Source organism: Ixodes scapularis, unplaced genomic scaffold (genome assembly GCF_016920785.2).
Source record: "Ixodes scapularis isolate PalLabHiFi unplaced genomic scaffold, ASM1692078v2 PGA_scaffold44__24_contigs__length_19508400, whole genome shotgun sequence".
In the NCBI taxonomy this organism is placed as follows: domain Eukaryota; kingdom Metazoa; phylum Arthropoda; class Arachnida; order Ixodida; family Ixodidae; genus Ixodes; species Ixodes scapularis.
Genome location: NW_024609873.1, coordinates 12,982,932 through 13,001,737, shown reverse-complemented (window position 1 = coordinate 13,001,737; position 18,806 = coordinate 12,982,932). Strand labels below are relative to the sequence as shown.

The 18,806-nt window shown below is 47.3% G+C and overlaps 1 protein-coding gene across 1 annotated transcript; it reads right to left on the bottom strand.

Moving 5' to 3' along the window:
* Positions 1–7,545: 7,545 nt before the first annotated feature.
* On the bottom strand, positions 7,546–12,843 carry LOC8028390 (putative nuclease HARBI1). Its single transcript, XM_040217114.3, has 4 exons — positions 12,448–12,843; positions 11,211–11,480; positions 9,206–9,475; positions 7,546–8,620 (listed from the first exon to the last, which is right to left on the bottom strand). Exons 1-4 carry the CDS (start codon positions 12,830–12,832, stop codon positions 8,472–8,474), a joined length of 1,074 nt encoding a protein of 357 aa, XP_040073048.1. The 5' UTR covers positions 12,833–12,843; the 3' UTR covers positions 7,546–8,471.
* Positions 12,844–18,806: the final 5,963 nt, after the last annotated feature.

Below are 18,806 nucleotides of genomic sequence, written 5' to 3'. Positions count from 1 at the left end.
ACGGAATTTTCCCTCCCTCGCGGATTTTGGAAAGCGCTCCGAACCTACGAGTGGAATTCACCATGAGACACGAGAGCACGCAAATTGTTTCCAGACGTGCGGAGAACATTTCCGAACCCCGCCCGGCGTTAGCGAGAGGGCGTTTCGTCAGAGTTCACGTGATTGTTCGAGGAAGGACGGCGAAGAAAGAGAGAGTACTCTCTCATCGCGATCAGACAGTTTTTTTGTGTTCGAACATCACCATATTAGGCCAGAAGGGGCACGAAGTGGTGGCGCAAAACTATCGATAGTACTATCAATAGTATCGATAGTCGCCAGTAAACTGACTATCGATAGTAAAAAAGCTATTGATAGTGCTATTGACACTCAACTATCGAGGAACTATTTATAGGACTATCAAAAGTCGACTATCGAAAAACTATTGATAGTGCTATCGCTAGTCGACTATCCAAAAACTATCAATACTACTATCGATAGTCGAATATTGGAAAATGATCGTTATTCAACTATCGGGAAACTATCGATTTTCGACTATCGTAAACCTACCGATAGTACTGTCGACGGTTTACTGTCGATAGTTTTGCGACAGTAGTAGTTTGCGCCTTGCTCCCTCTTTTCTTTTTCTCGCTTCAATTATTCAAATGGGGCACCGACTAGCACTTACCATCCCAACTTCAGCTCAGCCTTCAGTGATGCTGAAGACGGAGTTTGGGCGGAGAGAGGAGGAAGGGAGGCGAGCGGCGGTGCGGCAACTGTGTTCGCTCTAATGGAGCAAAAGTCACCAGTGACCTGGCTATCGGTAGTAAAAAAAACTATCAATATCACTATCGATAGTCGAGTATCAAAAAACTATCGATAGTACTATCAATAGTCGCCTATCGAAAACCTATCGATAGTACTATCAAGAATTCTGCGACACTATCGATAGTTTTGGAGAAACTATCGATAGTATCGATAGTCAATTTATCGATAGTTTTGCATCACTAGCACGAAGAGATACTGCAGTAATCCGGCGCCTGTATACACTCCGCAGAATAAAAGGCGACGAACACAGGAAACTCCGGTGGAGTGGTTATGATAACACAAACAAATTTGGTAATATATTCAAACAATCGTTGGTTGCATTATATATGTATGTATTTGACAGCTCATATTGGACCCTAAAGAACATCGTGGTATTCTATAAACGCGAATTGTGCCTATTACAATGGGAATTTAATGAGCGTATACACGGCACACACGGAGCTAGAAAATGCTTGGTTCACATCAAGTTGCATGGGGAAGTGCCCATGGTTTTGTGCCGAATATTGTTTTTTTACTAATCTGGAGCATTGAGACGGCGCATTTGCAATTAGTGTGCGTCAATATGGCACAAATTTCCCCATGGAGGCCACAAAGACCTACCGGGATAATTATTTAGAGTGCGTATCTACGTGTGCGTTCCTTCGTGTTTGTGTGTGTGCGTGTGCACGTCCGTATGACTCGTGTGTAAAACTCGACGATGAATATGTGAATCCTACATGGTGAGACACGCGTTTTATCCGCACGTTGTAATGCGGTAAGGCAAATGTATTAAACACAAATGGTCGGAATGTACAGGCTGGCGATTCATAGCTACTTTTGTGCTGAGATGAGTTGTTTACAAATAATATTTTTTTGTTGTTTTCATTGACGATAGTATATTCCGCGTCTCATATCAAGTGCGCAGATTAAACGAGGACCATGCATGCCCTCCTCCTGTAATCTATAAAATTAAAAACTTATTTGTCACCAATGGAAATCGTCTGAACGGCTTTGCGAAACAAGATTTTTTTTTTCGGTAGTACCGAATCGTGGCATACACATTACAAGGTGATTTTGCTTTTATTATGGCGAGTGAGCAGATTTTAAGTAAGTGTAGATAGCCAAGAATGAATGCAGTCAGCTGCTGCCTCCGCTGCAATACTGCCACTCAGTTGGCCCACACAGAGTATTCAATAATATTTTTTTTTCAAGCTCTCGTTCCATACTCTTCTTCCGCCGTGTAAAAAATTGATAAAAGGGCAAGAGAAAAAGCGAGTTCAACCTTACTTACCGTGCTGGTCTCCTCTTAGTATTAAAAAAAAAGATACCTGAAAACAACTTTTAGGCATAGTAAAACGTCAGACATCTTAGATTTTCCAAAGCCTTAAGAGCTACTAAAGACTCTGCCAGTATTATAGGACACTTCATGTGTTCAGGTAAAAACTTCGACGGGTACACTAAGGTTTACGTAGACTTTTGTAGTTCCCGAATATTATTCAAACCTTTCGCATATACCAGCGTGGTTAACATTTAAAATCTCCACAGTAGCTTAGGATATATTTTATAGTGTGGAGGGACGAGCAGCGGTTTTGTTGATATTCCGTTGGACCTGGCGCACAGTTGTTCAGGATGTTATCATTCAGTTTCTCAACTGCAAGTGGTGTAATAGAAATACGGTTCATTTTTACTGTTATGGTGTGGTGAGGCAAGTGAGCCGGTAAGAATAAAGACCCCTCGGTAAAAACATCAACAAGAAAAAAGTCTAGGGCTTCGCAGCTCTCAATTTCGGAAAGTTCATTTCCTTTAGGGTAAACAATGCGGGGTGGCATTTTGTGTAGCTTAGGTTTTACAGCAGTCCAGAATTTCTTGTGATCTGTTTTCAGTAGGTTAAACAAATCTATATTAGAAAAAACAAACTTATGCTTGGACTTCTTAATTTCTTACTTACACGTCAAAGCGCATTCTCGATATGTTTAGGCTGCAGATGGAGAGTATTTATTTTTTTGCGACTGTAAGGCCTTTGGTTTTTACTCAAGGAAGGTTTGAGACGGAAAGTTAACCAAGGGCGCTTCGTACATGACCTGATATGAACTCTAGAAACGAAAATTTGCAATGCATCTATTAAAGCAGTGTGAATAAGATTCCCATTTTTGTTCACAGTTGTATTTAAAAACCTTCAAAAAGTGATAGCTTGAGACTTATTAAGCAAAATAATAGGGCTTTTTGGTCGGCACGTGGATAGCTGAACACTGTCTTGACTAAAGGGCTAAACATTAGAGTCGGTGTGTTTAATTGGACGATAATACGCAAGTGGTCACTAAGTTCCTCTAGGAGTTCAACAGCCGTCACGGATGTTGAATTGGGATTTCTAGTAAGAAAAAGTTTAAGTGTTGCAGAACTGAGAGTTGCTTTGTTAATCATTTGTGAGAGTGAGTACGTGTTGCACATGTCGACAAAACAACGCGCCTATGCGTAAAGACAATGCCACAAATTAAACGGCATGCAAGCAGGCACAGCGGTGACACGATTTTGGCATAATTAAAGTCACGACAATCCTAACAAAGACGATCAATCTCTGGAGCAAGGAATTCATCAGACATATTGTTCAGATGATTTTCTTAAGGTTACATCATAATAAACGAGTTAGGGTTCCATTGTGTATTATGATGAAGTAACCGTAAACTACTTTCGCGTGCAGGTAAGCGGTTCAACGGGGTCAATAACATATGAATGTCATTCTGATGTGCTATAATACTTCGATTATTTAAATGTTAGCAATCGCGAATTGGCTAGCCGCGCAGATATTGTAAAAAAAAACTAGACTGTTATAGAAAAAAATACTAACAGTAAATTTTTCTTAAAACAAATATTCCCACATACAAAAGACGGGTTACCGTGGGCCATGCGATAACGAAGATTGTGACGTCCAGCTGGTAAGAGGAGCCATGGTTTTTATAGCACGTCGAAAGTCGAAAGACGGCACTAAAGGCACGCTCACGCCATTAACACGGCGCTAGCTCATCGCTATAAACACGGTACTAACATTGTGATACTTCAGGGCTGTATCCACACTCCGCTGCATGAGACCCGGCTTTTCCTGTTCACACGAAGTGCAGCGCCAAATGAGCTCCAAGTCATCGTTTTCTCAGCTCTTGGACGCCTATGTGAACTGACCCTGAGTAGACAAGAACATTTCGTAATCGACTTAAGCGGTAACCTAAAACGGCACTTTTTTTTTCGGGCTGGGCAATTTATCGGTTAAGCTTCCAATTAATCGAGTAATGCTATAATCGCGATCATTTTTTGTTAACTGGCTAATTCGTTTAACATGAAACCGGGAAACCAAGACCAAAACAAGCATTATTTTCTTGTTTTCTTAATTGCGTGCTTACCATCTTCAAAACGAAAACATTATCCTGTTCGTAGGCAAGAAACTGACAAATAACGTCATTAATTATCATGGCTAAGCCAGGGATACTTCCAACTCGAAGGGCGGGTCCAATTTACAAACAAATTCCATGTTTTTTCTTGGCTTTCATAGAAAGCCGAAGGCGTCCATGACCTGTCCATGACACTCAGGAGCGCGCCATCTAGAGCAGACGCTCCTCAAGGACAGCGCGTTCACTGCACGCGTGAATTCACCAAGAGGGACACCACGCTTGAGCCCCGCGGCTTGAGTTCCACTTATGGCGCGCTCACTTAGAGGCACACCTGTAAGGGTATGGGACTTCTTCCTGGCTGCACTGGCATCGACGGCCGCCGACACATTGTTCATAATACTTCGTTGAGCACGGTCCCAGCAAGATGACTCTAGTCAAGTGTTTGATGCCACCGACGTTGTCAATCCTCTCAAAGAAGCCGACCTTCACAACTAGAGCGCGGTGTCGAATGGTCAACAAAAAGCCTGAATGTGTGGATGTATCGCTCCACAACAGACGTGGGAAACAGTGAACTGCGGTGACAATCGCAGTGCTTCGTCGTTCCTGAGCTAGTGTCGCTCGCGAGAAAGGTAACGCATCTCCTGGCTAAAACGCCCCTCCAGTGCCTGTCTAAATGCAGCAAGGATGATTGGAAAGACGTAAGAAACTCTCATTTTGAAGAAGAGCAGAAAGCTCCTGCACCTTCGCGGCTGGAATAAACTGCGAGTGTTTTTTTACCCATTACGCAACTGCAGATGCTTCAGCTGAGTAAGGTGCAGAAAATGTACATTGCACAGTGCAGTAAAGGTACATTGCTTCGTTTATCACATAAAAACAACATAAAAGTGTACTTTTGCTTTTTACCGATATTATGCCTGGAAATCAGTCACCGATTAATTTATTAATTAATCAAATAAAGGGTGGCGGTTGATCACGTTAAAACATTCAATCGACGTCTGGCGCCTCCATTTATTACGTGATTTCAAGCCAGTTCATGGAAATGCGAGACACTAAGTTACCGTCCTTAAATGAGGAAAAAATGTCCTGGCGTTGGTCATTTTAAGTGATTCAAGCGTTCACACAATCACCGCTCTTGCATGCAGCCGCTAGAGTAAAGCTTTCACAAGCACAAAAGGGTACAGAGGCCAGATTCATAAAAAACCTCTTACCTACGACATCTTAGCTACGATGTTCGTAAAGTTACGATCATCGTAAGATGAGGCAGGAACGGTATTCACAAACGCGTTCTTAAGTGAGAGGAGGAAAGTTACGACCGGTTACGACCTCTTACGGAAAAACGACGACTTCCGGTGTCTCGCCTTTTCCCAAATAGCGCGAGAGCTTGTTGTTGCTATGGCGACGGCGTCTTCGGCGACTCCAACAACCAATGAGCGTAGTTTCAAACACGTGCGCGTGTTTACAACGCCTAGAACAACACACGTGCGCGTGAATATGTCGGAACCGGAGTGCAAAAAAGTGCGAATGCCAAATTTCTCGGAAGCGGAGATTACCGCTTTGGTCGACGGTTACGAAGACCACAAGCTAGCCATTCAGGCAAAAACAAGTGGCCCGCACGGCTCGTTAGCCAAGCAGCGAGCGTGGGCTATTATTACCGCGTCGCTGTTCGCGGTCTCCGGAGTCCGGAGGAGCGTCAACGAAGTAAAGAAAAAGTGGACCGATTACAAGAGTGCAAACAAAATCCGCGGTAAGGCTTGGTAGATTCTCTACTCAGTTAAACAATTTGAGTGTAAAGCTACACGTGATTTACCACCTTGTTGCAATGTATAGGCGCTGCAGTCCGGCGCAGCCAAAATGCGACAGGTGGTGGCCCGGGAGAGCCGGAGCTAACGGACGCCGAGGAGCGGGTGATCGGCCTCCTCAGCGAAGCCTCCCTAGTAGGAATCGAAGGGGCCTTCGACATCGGAGCACGGCAGTTGGGTAAGTGCTAAATGTTCACCAATGCGCAAGGTGCCTCCCCCCACCCCCCAGCACATACTGGGAGGTTTCACTCTGGTTGATGATGTCGAACGTGTATTGCTAGCACTAGAAGCATGAAAGGCTGATTGAAAAACTGAGCGATTCTTCCTTTTCAATTTTCTAGAGCGTCACGAAAGGACCCAAGTAGCTGCCGATCGCGATTCGGAAATCTCCCCCGATTGTAAGTTCACGATATCTCAATGTTCTTATAAAATTGTGAAAATATTACATTGTATTTTCAGTTTTCGTCATAGATCCGGGCGCTGGATCCAGCACTGCACCACAACGAAGTTGGTCGGTGCACTCAAGGTCAGTTTTTATCTTTATCAACGAGTTAAAGTGCTACATATACAGTTGCAGTTAAATTACAAGTGCTTTCTTTTTCTCTGTCCCAGTCCCAGTACCTCGGATGGCATGCTGTGCAACCAGAGTGAGTATTATGAACAACGCTATGGGTATTCTTGTACAAGTGTTTACATTCGGCATCTGAAATATTTAGTAACATGTTTCACGTCTTGCCCATGTATAGAAAATGAAAACATTTGGTCAAAGTTGTCACTCAACTGTCGAACCCTGTTCCAGTTATCCAAAACCCGAGTTTGCAGCGAACAAGTTTGGGTTTAGCCGCACCACTGCGACTACACAGCAATTAAATATCCGACAAGCATCACGACATGCCAGGAGACCTTAGATTGCTGGTGCACACAGTGCACACCGTTACTTGGGTCAGAAATTCCGTAAGGAGGATCGGTGGCCTGGTGTGTTAGTGTTCCGCAGCTCCAAGCACGCATTCAAAATCCAGGGATCCTGTTTTCATTCCATATTTGTGCCAGCTTCAATCTGGATTAAGATCGTATCGGCGTGCTGTCGGTTATCACTACTGCACGATACATGTAGACTTTAGGCTAGCAGTCATACTGCACTGGCCAAATTCCTCATCTCCAGCATAACCAGCAGAATTGTACACCAGACTGACCTCATACATTAACATCTGTTTTGCTTCTGATCCCACCCAATTTCATTCACGCACATTGTACGATGATTACGTTGTTTTGTTGGCCGTGTCGGGCACTTTAGCCATCACACAGTAGTCTGTAAGCATGAAGCGCCACATATTTTATTCATTAGGTGGAGGTGCAGTTGCAGAAGCCGTGAGTTCACAACCCTCGGTAGCACGGCCTGCATTAGCGCGACCTGCGTCGGCCCGGCCTGCAACACCGGGGCCTGCAACACCACGGCCTGCATCAGCACGGCCTGCATCAGCACGGCCTGCATCAGCACAGCCTGCATCTGCACGGCCTGCAGCAGTAAGGGCTGCAGCAGCAAGGGCTGCTGTTGAGATAGCTGCCAGCACACCCCCAACAGATCGACGGAGTGAGTATACTTAAAACACATATTTAACATGATTATACATTCTTGCATTGTTGTTGTTAGATTAATGTTTTTGCTGTGCGTCACTTTTTGAGGAGCTTCTAAACGTCCAACACTTCCGCTTGAACCTGTGACATCACTGGAAGACCTCTAAACTACACAGACGACATTCAAAAGCTCTCCGACATGGTTGCTAGCACCTGTATTTTTCAATGTCTAAAGTGTGAATGACAATGGTTATGTCACACATCCATGCAACATGTAGCAGTACAAACTATGATTGCAGCAAAGAAAATTGGATGATTATTTGTGCTCCATGCTTTCAATCCTGAACAGGACCACACTTCAAAGCTGACAAATTTATTTTCAGAAATACTTCAAAACACAAAGCTAGAGGGGATATTTATGTACAGGCACTTTTCACGACACATGAAAAAAAAACATTTAAATAAAAATTAAAGTTCATCATTTTGAGCTAGTATTTTGAGGATCTCTGGCACATGTGTGTATACATATCCCATAGCCAATTTAAAAAATAACAAATCATTACTCCACCAATTCAGGCGACAACAAAGATGTGGGACACGAGATCCTGCAGACGCAGGTGGCGATCCTGGAGCGGCTCGATGCACTGGTTGCAGCGCAGCAGGGCATACTAGCGGCGCAGCAGGGCATGCTAGCGGCGCAGCAACAGTTAGTGGCCCTAAAGGCACAGAAATATGGAGTGCAATTTGTTAACGCTCCTGTTCTTCCTGAATAAACCTATGTATTTTGCCCCGTTTCAACATCTGTTGACCAACAAATAAAGGTACTGGCCAAGTGAGTGTCCGAGCAAAGCATGTGACAACACTTCATTGCTTGGAGCACTCTCACATGCTTGTCTCCAGCACCTTTACTTGCTCCTCGTGGAAGAGGACACTTTTAAGTAAAAGCGTGGCGAACAACTGCACTTCTTGCAGCCGCACCCGCCACCATGGGTCGTGCCCTCCTAGTTCTTGGTGCTAGTGTGGGTGTCTCCTCCTCCTCCTCCTCCTCCTCTTCTTCTTCTTCTTCATCATCAGACAGGTCAACTGTATACATAAGAGAATATTCATTAGAGCGCTTTCCCACTCATAAAAATTTAAGGCAGAAAATGCCAATTGTATATGGTGACTGCTACCTGCTAGTTTGTACAGAACTTGTAAGCTAAAGGTGGTTAGCAAGAAACAAATGTCTTTTAATTATTCTCCTGAGCCAGCTCTGAAAGATAGCTTGCTTACTGCAAAAAACGTTTTCATTGCACAAAAAAAAAATAGGTCCGGTGATACAAATTATTTCATTGAGCTAAGAGTGTCAAGTGAACAGATGCGGTCCAATATATAAAAAGATTGTGCAAAAACGCCCACCAAAAAGCAGCCTTGTAATAGCCTACTTCTATAAACCCCTGCGTGTGAAACTGCGTTCTGGCAGCGAGTTGGCCATGGAAAGAGGTGGCAGGGCTTCAGTTTCGATCTACGAGCCCTCAAAGTTATTGCGACAGTATGTGTAAAATGTGGCAGTGCATTTGGTCGCGACATGATGACGGAACTGAGGTTGAGCAACTGAAAACCAAAATGTGCTGCGTAATGCCTTTCCATTAGGGGCACTTCCACTCTGGAAAAGGTCTATTATGTTACCTAGTGGTTCGTTGAGAGACACGTGGTGGCGCATACAGTAATTGTGAAGAACCACACAGGCCACAATGATCTTGCAGCAGATCTTGGGTCTGTATTGAAGGAAGCCTCCAGACTTGTCCAGGCACCTGAAGCGGGATTTCAGGAGCCCGAACGTCCGCTCGATGACTTGTCTGGTCTTCGTCAGGGCCTCATTGTAGTCCACCTCTGGTTGGTCCTTGGGTGCTCGAATTGGGGTCATGAGCCACGGCTGGACAGAGTACCCAGCGTCCCCTGCATTATCCAAGACGGGCTCAGATGGTCATTTCATGTTGCTTCACTTAAGCGAGACAAGCTCCCGACAGTTCATCTTTTAAAAACCCGAGACTCAGGATACACTGAAACTACAAGGCAACTATCCCATCGCCGAGACTATGTATAAAGGTCACTTCATACAGTTGTGCTGACTGTGAGCACAACCAAATGCGTACCACATTGTGGGGAAAGCAGGGAAGTGCGAGACCTTGTTTTTTCTGTTGTTGGCGCAGAGGAAAGACGGCAACAATATTAACACATGTTCACCAAAGAGCCGCTTAACTCGTTGGACGTTCACTCTGTTGTTTTGCAATCCTTTCACATTGCGGGAACAGCAGCACACCATAGATAACAACGTTCCTGCAGTGCGTTAATCTTCGGCATCCAGAAACAAGCAACAAACTGTGTTGCGTAATTCGAGCGCCCCACTTTTCGTGGAGCAATCTTTTGTGCCGGTGACACGACAGCACAGCTAGTTTCATCGGCAGAGTACTTTATCACAATCGTGCTTTCATTTGAATCTACCAAATAAAAGCCTAATCTAAGCCTAAGTTCTTCCAAAACCGACGCACCCCATCGCGGCGAAATACCACGCAGTGCACTCTGGGAACTAGTTGGCCACTCAGTTTCAGTTTCGACTGAGCAGCTTCACAAATTCGTGCAGTGCTGCGGGGCAGTACAGATAAGCGATGAGAAGTGTGTTCAAATGGAGCTTTTCAACGGCGCCTACGAGTTTTACCTCGCATACTCAGGCGTATTAAGAAAAACAGTAATTGCAAAAAGTTATATTTCGTCTATGGATGCACGAAACAAACAAACTTTCTGATCAACAGCAGTAACGTAAAGGCGCGAGCTCGATGTATGCATACTTACTGGTGTCTACAGCTTGTTGATTCATACACAAGCAAGAACCCCGAGCTTCGCAGCGTCGAGATTCCCAGCACTGGCTAGTCCACATACCTCGAAACGCTAACAGAAAGGCTCAAGTACAAAAATACAACAAGCATGCGTTAAGACAAGCAATACGTCTGGGGCTTGTGCTAAAGCTTCGAGGACTGGCCATTTAGGTTAGCTTAGATACCACAAATGACGCTCTCAGGACCAGAAAACATAAAATAATGGCCGTTTGTAGTCCGCACTGTGTATAATCTGTTGTTCACATGTCGATCGAAACCGAAGCCACGGCACTCCCCTTCCTGGCCAACTAGTTCCCAGAGTGCAACGCGCGCCGTGTTGCATGCAGGGCTTTATATAAGTAGTCTATTGAATTGTAATCAACCAAGATTTGCAGCTTGGATTTTATTAAAGCTTTTCGATTGTTAAGCTGTAAAATCTGAAAAAGATGTTTTTTCATGGTTTCAGCAATGAACGGACCCTCATGTATTGTGTGGCAAAGCAATAGTCTTGCCAAGGGACAACACAACTCTAAAAAAATGCATTTTGATCAGTACTACTTTGGACTCTCCCAACCATGGGAGACAAATGGAAATTACCTCTTGCAATCATATTGCTGACTGTTGTTTTATCACAGAGGTGCACAACTAAAAAATGACGCGTGCCAAGAAAATGTTCATTGGGAACTGCGTAGACACACAGAAAGTGCCCTCGAGCCGCATGCAGCCCGCGGGTTACATGTTGTGCACCCCTGTTTTAGCATTAGGCTCTGAATGTTTGTGTAACAATGCTTTACTACATATTTTCATCAGAAACTTACCAAGCAACCAACCATCAGGTGCGGTGCCTGTGACAAACTGCTCATATAAATCACAGTTTCGCCACATAAAGCTATCATGTGTGCTCCCTGGCCACTTCACGGTCAGTTGTGTGACCACATTGCTTGCGTTGCACACTGCCTGCACGTTGACCGACGTGTAGCCCTTGCGGTTCAGGTAGTCAGGCTTGTCGGCTTTGGCTACCTTGAGGGCCACATGCGTTCCATCGATGCAGCCTAGCACCCTGGGGAAGCCGGCGATTGCAGCAAACCCTGAAGAATGAATGAAAAGCAAACAGGCATTCAACTACAATACAACAGTGATCCTTGTACACTCCATTTCACTATAACTTGGCAAACGGCTCATGGTGCAACCCCAACAAGCCGATCAGAACGTCGAAGCAAGGCATGTGACACTGTATCGTCAAAGAGTGCTCTTCCCGTGGAGAGCTGCTGCATGCTTCGCTTCATCGCGTAGGCTGGCTCGAGGAAGCCGTAGCATTAGCTTTTTACAACTTATGTGTACACAAAGTATACTAGTTGCATGATAAGCATGTAAATACCAATATTGCATAAAGAATATAGAGATTTTGATATGCCCAGAAATGATGAAAAATGTCGACACGCTTGAGGAGGCCAGTCTCGTTTCTTCTACATGCAATAATCTGCTCACTGACCTATAAATTTGGTGCTTTGAAATGAGGCTCTCCACCACAATTGTGCAGCACTTGTTATACTGTTGGAAGCTCTATGAAGTGCTGCCTTTCATCCTCTGCCACGGCATAGTTTACCCAAACACCATCGTTGTTCTTGTTTACCAGGGAGTGTCTAGAGCACGCTGACCACGATCTTAACATCCACAAGCCTGGAGCTAAAAATCGTTCACTACTGTACACTGACCTCCGTGTTATTCTGAAGGGGGTGAATTGCCCGAGATGTGGCACTTCGGCGATGTATGCGGCTGACAGCGAGACGCAGCAAGCTCTATTGCAAGCTCGCTTTGTCCGTCGCGATCGATGATCGTGAGCCATTCTAGCAAGTTTTGTGTTTGTGCGTGCTCGCCACATGAGCGGCGGCGGACTTCGCTCAATCGCGCCCGTATTGATATCAAGTTACGGTAAGCCGACACACTGCCTTAACGCTGTGATTTAGCGCGTTTGTAGAAAAGCGATAAAACTGCTCGACTACATTTACGCCGGCGGATCGACATCCTTGAGTATTCTCAGGCTGTGGTACTCACCAATCGACGTAAGGGCCGCAGATCGTTGCGTGGTGGGGAAGCAGATCGCCTCGCCGGCTATCAGGACGAGGGCCTGGCTCACACTGTTCACTATACGCGATGTGCTCGCCTGGCTTAGGTGGCCCACTTCGCCCACAACAGATTGGAAACTTCCACTGGCGTAGAAGCGCAACGCCACCAGCACTTGCACGTCGACCGGCAGCGCGCAGTTTCGCGCCGTCGGCCGTACAAGGGTAGCGGCTACCGCGTCACAGAGCCGGAGTATTGCCTCTTTTGGCAACCGGTAATAACGTTCTAAAATGTGTTCTGGCACGTCGTTTACTGTAATTCGACTGCGGAACACCCGCTCGCGCCTCAAACTTCTGTCGGCGTCGCGATTGAGCATCAAAGCGATGTAAGCAGCCATCTTGGCAAAAAAGTGCGTAAGACAGCTTCGGAGCTGTCGTAGGATTTTGTCGTAACCTGCGCAAAAGTTACGACAATTTCGTTTCGAGAATACGGATTTTCTCTTAAATTTGTCGTACGCACTTTTTTCGTCGTAAGTTCGCTTTGAGAATCTGGCTGCAGATTCATCTGGCGTTGCACTCCGCTCGAGGAGGAGGAGAAACGAAGGAGGGAGAGGAGAATTGGAGAGGAGGAAAGAAGAAAGGAGAAGAGGAATAGAAAGAGAGAAGGAGGAGGGGTGAGGAGGAGACTGGGGAAGGGCCCCCGGAAAGTTTGTTGTGAAAAATAAAAAGAAGGGACTTGCGGTTGGGGACGTCCCCCGGCGATTTCTTTATGGGTATTTTGTGGTGGGGAAGACGACGATTTGAAATGCAATATCTTTTTTTCCCGCGCTTAGGGCGTTCTAGAAGATTTATGGTGAATTCCACTCGTAGATCCGGAGCGCTTTCCAAAATCCGCAAGGGAAGCAAAATTCCGCTCCGTGGGACCCGCTCCGAATCAACGACGGAAAGATAAACTTGGATTTTCGGAGCGATCTCCCCCACACCCCTCTCCACAGCTTCCCCCTCCGTCGTTCAAAATGGCCGCTGCTCGAACTTGACAAGGCCACCAAGCCTCAGCCGACTGATCTTTCCGACGACCAGTGACAACTGTCACTGCTTGGCTGCAGAAATAACACGCGACACAGGCTGGGCGAAATTATACGTACCACGGCGCCCATGTCACAAATAACGAGGAAGACGTCCGCGTTCTGCACCGTCACATAGCTTTCGGCCGCCTCGACGCGGCAGGGCGCGGACAGCGATTGCCAGCGGTGCAGTTCAGATTTCTGGTACGACTTTAATAAACACAGAGGTAACTAACCATCACTTGCATGGTCGTTGCCTAATCTCTTTTTGGTTTATTGCACGCGAAAACGCCGGAGGAATGCAGTGTAAAAAGGTAAAAGATCATTGGCTGCAGAATAAACAGGCCTACCCTTGCGTCTGCCTCAGGATTTTCTGTCGTTTTTTTTTTTTTTGTTCTTCCTCTCACGATCACAGATGTCAGCACTTAAAGGGGGAGTGCACCGATTTTCGGACTTCGGTCAAAGATTTCTAGAAGTTGCCCTCTGACACTTTTGAAGTAAAGAACAGAAAACCGATTTCGCCTGCGTGTCCTAGTTGTTGCGCAGAAAAAAAGATAAAGATTGGCATTTCGGGCACCCCTCAACTCACTCCCAGCATTCAAGGTCACACCTGGTCCCCCTCCTAGTGACGTCATTCGGAGAACCGTGTGGCTTCCCGTGTGCTATATCGGAGGACGCTTCCTCTCCCTCTCTCCGCTGACATTAGCGGGTGTTATGCTGCACTTTAGAGCCGAGCGAGGTCACCTAATCTTTTCGACGTAGTTCGTTCGGCTCCCACTTGGGGCTGCAGGTGGGGAAAGAAGCTTGACTTTTGCTTTGCATTTATGCAGCGGAATCGCGACATTTTTAATAAAGGAGGTGTTTTCTCCATCCTCCGGGACACGATAAACAACGTAAAAATGACGAGATGCAAATTCTTCTAATCGTAAAATCGTTGCACCGCCCCTTTAAGATTTACCACGCTCCACAGTCCCGGCTTTGTATCCCTGATCAACGCGAGATAGAAGCGTTCGAGCCGTCACAATCCCGCGTAAACAACCAACGCACCCCAACAGATCCAACCCGACGACCCGACCGGCCCGCCGACCTCTCCAACCTCGCCGCGCATGCGCACTGCCGATTTAGAAGGAAATCACGTGGGCCGCTCTGTCAACTTCCGGAATGATCTGTGAAATCCCGCAGAGCAAGTTCGGCGGGGTTTGAGGCGCTCCGTGGAGCGGGCATTGCCAGAGATCTACGAGTAGAAGATGACCAGCTCGAGCCAGATCTGCGAGCAAAATATGCGCGCTCCAAATGGAGCGCTTTTGGAGCGCTCGAGATCTGCGAGCGGAATTCACCATTAGAACCTCTGTTTCTGGATAGTTGACCAAACGGTGGTCGCTTATTGTTACTGATAATAAATTGGGTTATATTATTAATACCCTCACAGCCCCTTTCAAATAAGTTTGGAGAACAAATCTTACCCAGGATTGACCCAGTCCCCCCCAAAAAAATAATTCACGTTGTGAAATAAAATAACAAAACAACCCACACTCCAAAAATGCTAAGAAAGCAGCTATACGCAATCAAAACCATTAATCTAGTACGTTCTCGAAAACCAAAGAAATAGTCTCAATGTGAAGAGCGCACGCTTATTGCCCCTGTGCTCCTGAGAGTCGTCGTCTGCTTCCCCATACCAAACTACCCACAAAAAGATCGCCGGGGTACCTCCCCGACCGCAATTCCCCTAATGATTAAAAAGCGCAACAAGGCAACGGACACCGAAGAAGACACAGACACAGCGCTACTGAAAGCTAAACTTTATTTCCGCTGCAGCTCAGTATATATTACCGGCAACAACACGAACAAGTTAAGAAGACATAAGATACACTCCGTAAAAATATTAAAAAAACATAAAAAAGATAAAAAAGGAAAAAAGTAATGCATCACTCATCGGCACCCACCCAAAACTAGTCACCCTTGGTCAAGAAACTGGAATTATTTCTCGGATAAAGATAAAGATAATATTTCTAACTTGTCTGTGTTGTTGCTGGTAATATATACCGAGCTGCAGCGGAAATAAAGTTGAGGTTTCGAGTTCAGCGCTCGTGGCTACCGGTTCGCACGGTTTTCTTGGGACGTGAAAGTCTTTCTTTCTAGTCCAGTGGGCGGGGGTGTTTTCGGAAAGTGGATAGGAAGTTCGTAGGCTTTGGCCACGGTGGGCGGCACCACCCCGTACGGGAAACAGCACCCTATACAGCGGGTTCCGGCCTCCCAAACGATGTCCCACGCCAGCCAACTTCCGGACGGAGGAGCGACCCCCACGCCAGCAAAGCGACATCTGAGTGAGAGCAGCTCCGGCGAGTTTGCACACACAACATCAATGCTACAAGACGACGAAGGGGCCATGGACGGCAGCGTTCTCGGAAGCAAGGAGGACGGCGACTTCACAACAGTCAACAGAAAGAAAAAGAGGACTCGACACGAAGGATCTGAACGGAGCCAAGGTATCGTCAAACTTCCTAATACGGCACGCACCGTTCTGTTCGCGCAAACCGGTCCCGCAACAAATCTGAGGAAAATCAACCGCCAGCTGCTATCGGACCAACTGGAAGCACTGGCTCCCGGTCAGTTTAGCGAGGTACGAGTAAACACACGGAAAAACATAATAGCCACGGATGCGAGGACGGAGGCGGGGGTGTTAGAGCTCCTCATTCTGACCAAAATATGCGAAGTGCCTGTCCGAGCTTTTCTCCCTCGCTCGAAGAACTCACGAGTAGGGGTAATTTCGGACGTCGACACCGATATCACCAAAGACAGACTGAGTAAGATAATCGGCAGCGGAGGCGGCTAGGCAAAACGCAAGCAGTCAAGGTTGTGTTTGAGGGTGACACGCTTCCTGCCCACGTCAAGATTAGATTAGTAAGGCACAGCGTTAGGCCTTTCGTCCACCGTCCTCTACAGTGCCGACAGTGCTTTCGCATCGGACACGTAGTGGCAACCTGTCCTAACAGCGCCATTTGTCCCAAATGCGCACAGGCTCATGGTGAAGAAAACTGCACTTCAGCACAGAAGTGCGTAAAGTGTCAGCGAGCGCACGAGGCAACCTCGACGAAGTGCCCAAAGCTCCAAAAGGAGAAGGAGACCTGCAAGGTCAAGGTGCGAGAGAACATCACGTTCCTGGAAGCGGCCAAGGTAGTCGAGGAACAGCGAAAAATCAAAAGGCGCAACAATCAACATGTAGAGAAACCCGGAGCGGGCACCTCGCAGCCTAAAAGCCATACCACCGCGCAAGGAGTGGACCCTGGGGCACAAAACAGTTCTAGTCCGGCAGGGGCAGCAAAGGCAGATAACCTACACAACGGTGGCAGGGATAACCATGCGAGGGGTCTCACCTATCGCGATGTCACTCGGGGCACCCCCAAATCCGGCGGCGGACAGAAAGAAGCTACGTTACCATCCCGAGACACAGGGGATACTGTGAAAGCAAGGGACGTCAGTTCCAGAGTCCGCTGAGCGGTCTACAGCGAGCAAATTTATCAGCTTGGTGTTCAACACAGTGCGCCGGCTCCTCGAGCTGCTGCCGCCATCGGAGTTCCGCACAACAATAAACAGTCTTCTCTTCCTGGAGGGCCTCCTTGGGGCTGTCTTCTAGACGGACAGCACATAGAAGCAAGCAACGCACGGGATGGCAGCACAAACCCCCAGAGGAACAACAATCACTCGAACGGCACCGACCGTCCTACAGTGGAATGCCAGAGGCCTCAACGCCAAGCACAGTGAGGTTAGCCTACATCTGCAAAGCAACCCAAGCCCGGTGCTGGCAATGACGGAAGCGGGACTGCCGGGCAAAAGATCGCTACCTGGATACTTTAGACTAACGACACAGGCAATACCAGGATTTCCACATGGAAGCGCGGTATTATTTATATGGAGGGAAATACTGCATGTACAACTCGATACCAGCCAACTTTACACGACCTCAGCAGAGTTCGTGGGAGCCAGGATGAGCATCGGGAACCGAACGTTCGCCATTCTTCTGGGATATGTACGACCAAATGGCACAGAACTGCCGAGCGAGGAAATTCTGGCATGGTGTAAGGACCGATCAGAGGAGTTGCTTATACGCGGCGACTTCAACGCACATAATGTGGCTTGGGGAAGTGCTCGAACAGACAAGACGGGGGACGCCCTTATGACAGTAATAGAGCAGATGGGACTTGCGGTGGCAAATGATGGACGGCCGACATTCTTCAGGCCTCCGAACTCGTACAGTGTTCTTGACGTGACAGCGCACTCGCCATCCCTGGAGATGAAGTGGGAGCTAGCCCCGGACACACGGGCCATCCACATCACCATCAAGTGGTGTCAGGGGGCAAGGAAAGTCTTGCGTACGTGCACAAACTGGGACGTTTTTCGAGCAGCGCTGGATTTGAGCCAAGAAGAAATTCCAGCAGCTATAATTCAAGCGTTACAGATGGCCACACGCACTACTTCCGTCACAGAATGGCTCCCAAAGCCGGACCTCACATTTTTAAACCTTCAAGCGGCACGAACTAGGGCGCAGAGGAGGTACCGCCGGACGGGAGAGCCCGAGGATAAGACCAGTTCCAACAGGGTTTCGGCCAAGCTGCGAAGACACGCAAAGGTGCTGGTCAGGAATCGATGGAAACTCATGTGCAAGAATGCCAACGCACACTCGTCCGTGACTAAGCTGTGGACCGTCCTAGGGACAATGACTGGGAAAAGCCATTCAAGACATACCCTGGAAGTCTTAGTGCTGGCGGCCAACAAAACAGCACAAGCAGCAGCGGAGATTCTGTGCGCCCTGTACGCCCCGGCAGAGGCGTACAGGGCGCACACCCTGTACGCCCTGTACCTGGGGTACCAAACACCACGTCGGGACCTCTGGATGCCCAGTTTACAGTCCAAGAACTGCAGAGTGCCCTTTCCAGATGTCGGAAGAAGAGCGCAGCCGGACCCGACGGAGTCCCGTACCAGGCACTCACGAACCTCACCGAAGAGGGCCAGGATGCCCTGGTCAAATGGTTCAACGCTATATGGAACTCCGGGAACGTCCCAAACGAGTGGAAAGAAGCAATGGTGGTGCCTTTGCTCAAGGCAGGGAAACCGCCAGGAAAGGCGGAGTCATACCGCCCAGTTTCACTAACCTCGTGCATAAGCAAGTTATTCGAGAGGATGGTGCAAGCTCGGATATGCTGGTACCTGGAAGAACATCACTGGCTCCCGAACTGCATGACCGGTTTTAGGAGAGGGCTGGCAGCCTAAGACAGTATCCTGGACCTAA